Source organism: Chaetura pelagica, unplaced genomic scaffold (assembly GCF_000747805.2).
Source record: "Chaetura pelagica isolate M959 unplaced genomic scaffold, ChaPel_1.0 scaffold3, whole genome shotgun sequence".
Lineage (NCBI taxonomy): Eukaryota > Metazoa > Chordata > Aves > Apodiformes > Apodidae > Chaetura > Chaetura pelagica.
The window spans coordinates 6,756,486-6,758,717 of record NW_009952974.1 but is presented as its reverse complement, the minus strand read 5'-3'; the positions used below and the strand labels follow the sequence as shown (position 1 = coordinate 6,758,717).

The 2,232-nt window shown below is 65.9% G+C and overlaps 1 protein-coding gene across 1 annotated transcript in view; it reads right to left on the bottom strand.

Moving 5' to 3' along the window:
• The window catches only part of CTDSP1 (CTD (carboxy-terminal domain, RNA polymerase II, polypeptide A) small phosphatase 1), a 4,690-nt gene continuing 2,458 nt past the window's right edge, over positions 1-2,232 (bottom strand). Inside the window, exons 2-7 of the mRNA XM_009996250.1 lie at positions 1,878-2,020; positions 1,560-1,661; positions 1,291-1,347; positions 707-799; positions 221-406; positions 1-129 (exon numbers count right to left, since the gene is read on the bottom strand). Coding sequence (XP_009994552.1) covers positions 1-129; positions 221-406; positions 707-799; positions 1,291-1,347; positions 1,560-1,661; positions 1,878-2,020 — 710 coding nt within the window. The remainder of the gene's footprint in view (positions 130-220; positions 407-706; positions 800-1,290; positions 1,348-1,559; positions 1,662-1,877; positions 2,021-2,232) is intronic.

Genomic DNA, 2,232 nt, shown 5'->3' with positions numbered 1-2,232 from the left:
CTAGCTGTTAGTCCGCTGCTTCTTGAGCACTGCGTACACGTCCTCCACCTTGCTGAGCCTCTCGAAGAAGGGCAGCAGGTCCAGCAGCTCCGTGTCTGCCATGTTATCGAACCAGGAGGCCACCGGCACCTGCGGGCGGCACAGGGGGCAGGGCTGAGGGGAGGGTCCTGCCACCTCCCCTGCAGAGCCCCCGCCCCAGCCTCATCCCAGGGGTACATACGGCGTTATCGGGGTGGAAGATGTAGGATGCGGGCGAGTTGTCCACGATGATGATGCGGCGCAGGTCGCGGCCCAAGCGGCTCAGGTCCTTCACGTAGTTGCCACGGTGGAAGACACAGGATTCCCGGAAAAGCCGCGCCCGGAAAGCCCCCCATTTATCCAGCAGGTCAGCCACAGGATCCGCATACTGCAGGCATGGGATGGGAGGGTCACAGGGGCACACTGTGCCACCCTGCCCACCCCACGGTGGTGATGGCACCCAGCTCTCCGCTGGTGCCAGCTCACCCCGTGCCTCAGTTTCCCTGGCCAGCACCCTGGAGGGGCAGGAAGGGGCACTGCCTGACACTGGCACTGCCTGCAGGTAGGCAGGGGACAAGGGGCCAGTGATGCCCATCCGTGGGCAAGCGAGGGGAGTTGTGCCACCCCAGGGGTGCCCAGGAAAAGAAGGATGATGGCAGGGAGCGGCAGGGAGCAGCAGGGCACCCACCTTGGCCAGGCTGGCAGTGAAGAGCACGCACTCGAAGAGCTCGCCCATTCGCTGCAGGAACTCATCCACGTGAGGCCGCTTGAGCACATAGACCTGCGGGCACGGGGCAGAGGGCAGTGTGCCACGGCCACCCAGCCCCCCGACAGCAACTCCATGCCCACCCCCCCAGGGGACACTTGTGTCCCCCACCCCAGCTAGCTGCTCCCTGCTGGGGAAGGGGGACAGAGCTGCCTGTGCCCAGTGCTGGGGGGGCTGTGTGGGCCGCCGCAGCCCGGCGGCCACCTCCGGCCTGAAGCGTCTGGCCGGCTCGGGAGCCAAGTAACCAAGAACAGGCTGACTGCCCAGACCACAGCCTATCCTGGATTACTTGAACCTGGGGCTGGCCACTGTGGGAGGGCACCGAGCTGGGACACCCCTTCACCTTCCCACCGCACTGGAAAGGGGGGCACCCACCTCAGCTCCCCAGAGTACCAGCCCTGGCACCCCCAACTGCCCCTCACTGTTAAGTGCTGGGACGGCTCCTGGTCCCCAGGGAGGGGGCAGAGGGGACTGTGGCCCCCACCTGCCAGGCACCCCCTGTTTACCTGGTGCATGGTGCCATCGATTTCCACGGGAATGATGAAGTCAGCATTGTTCACCGGCTGGGAAGGACACAATGAGGTCAGTGCTGGCTGGGCACCCCCCACCCACTATGGATCCCCTGGAGCCCCCTTGCAGGGACACCCCATCTGACCCAGCAAGGCTGTGCCCAGGGGCTGCTCGTGGGAGCTGGCAGTCACTGGAGGAGTGACAAAGCAGAGTGGGGGGAAGGACAAGGGGCAGGAGGGGTGGGGTGGGCAGGCATGTCCCCCACCTTGAAGGAGCTGTGCACCAGCGTCTCGTCCAGGTCGATGACCACGCACAGCTTGCTGCCATCCTGTGGCTTGATCTCAGGCAGGAGGTGTTTGACAGCAGCCTGCAGCAGGCGAGAGGGGGGCACAGCCAAACCTGGGTGTCAGCAGGGTAACAGGGGGCACCGCCGCCCCTCCTGCCCACCCAGAGAGAGGGAGAAGCTCCTTCCACCCCTCAACCTGGCGCAGGAAAAGTGCTGGGAATGGGCAGCCCAGCCCCTCAGTGCTGCTTCCCTCTAATGCAAGGCCAGGGGTGCAAGGGGGCCCCGGGGGGCAGTTACCTTAGGCAGGGCCCCGTTCTCCTCCACCAGCAGTGGGGCGCTGGTGGTGCTGGCGCGGGGCTCCCCCTCATCGCGGCACAGGCAGCAGAACAGGGACTGGAGGATGCTGCGGCTCCGAGGCTTCTTGGCAGGGGCTTGGGTACCTGGGGGGGGGAGGAAGGAGGGGTAAAGGGACAGATGCACCCCCGGGGGTTCCCCCCACGCTGACACAGTGAGGGGGGGACAGCAGTTGAGTGTGGTTTGGGGTCTTGCTGCCCGGCCGGGTATGGAAGATGCTGGTTGAACTCCTCCCCCCCCACCAGATCCCCTTGCATCCTTATCGGCCCCCGCACCCATCCGGCCCCCCTTCCTGACC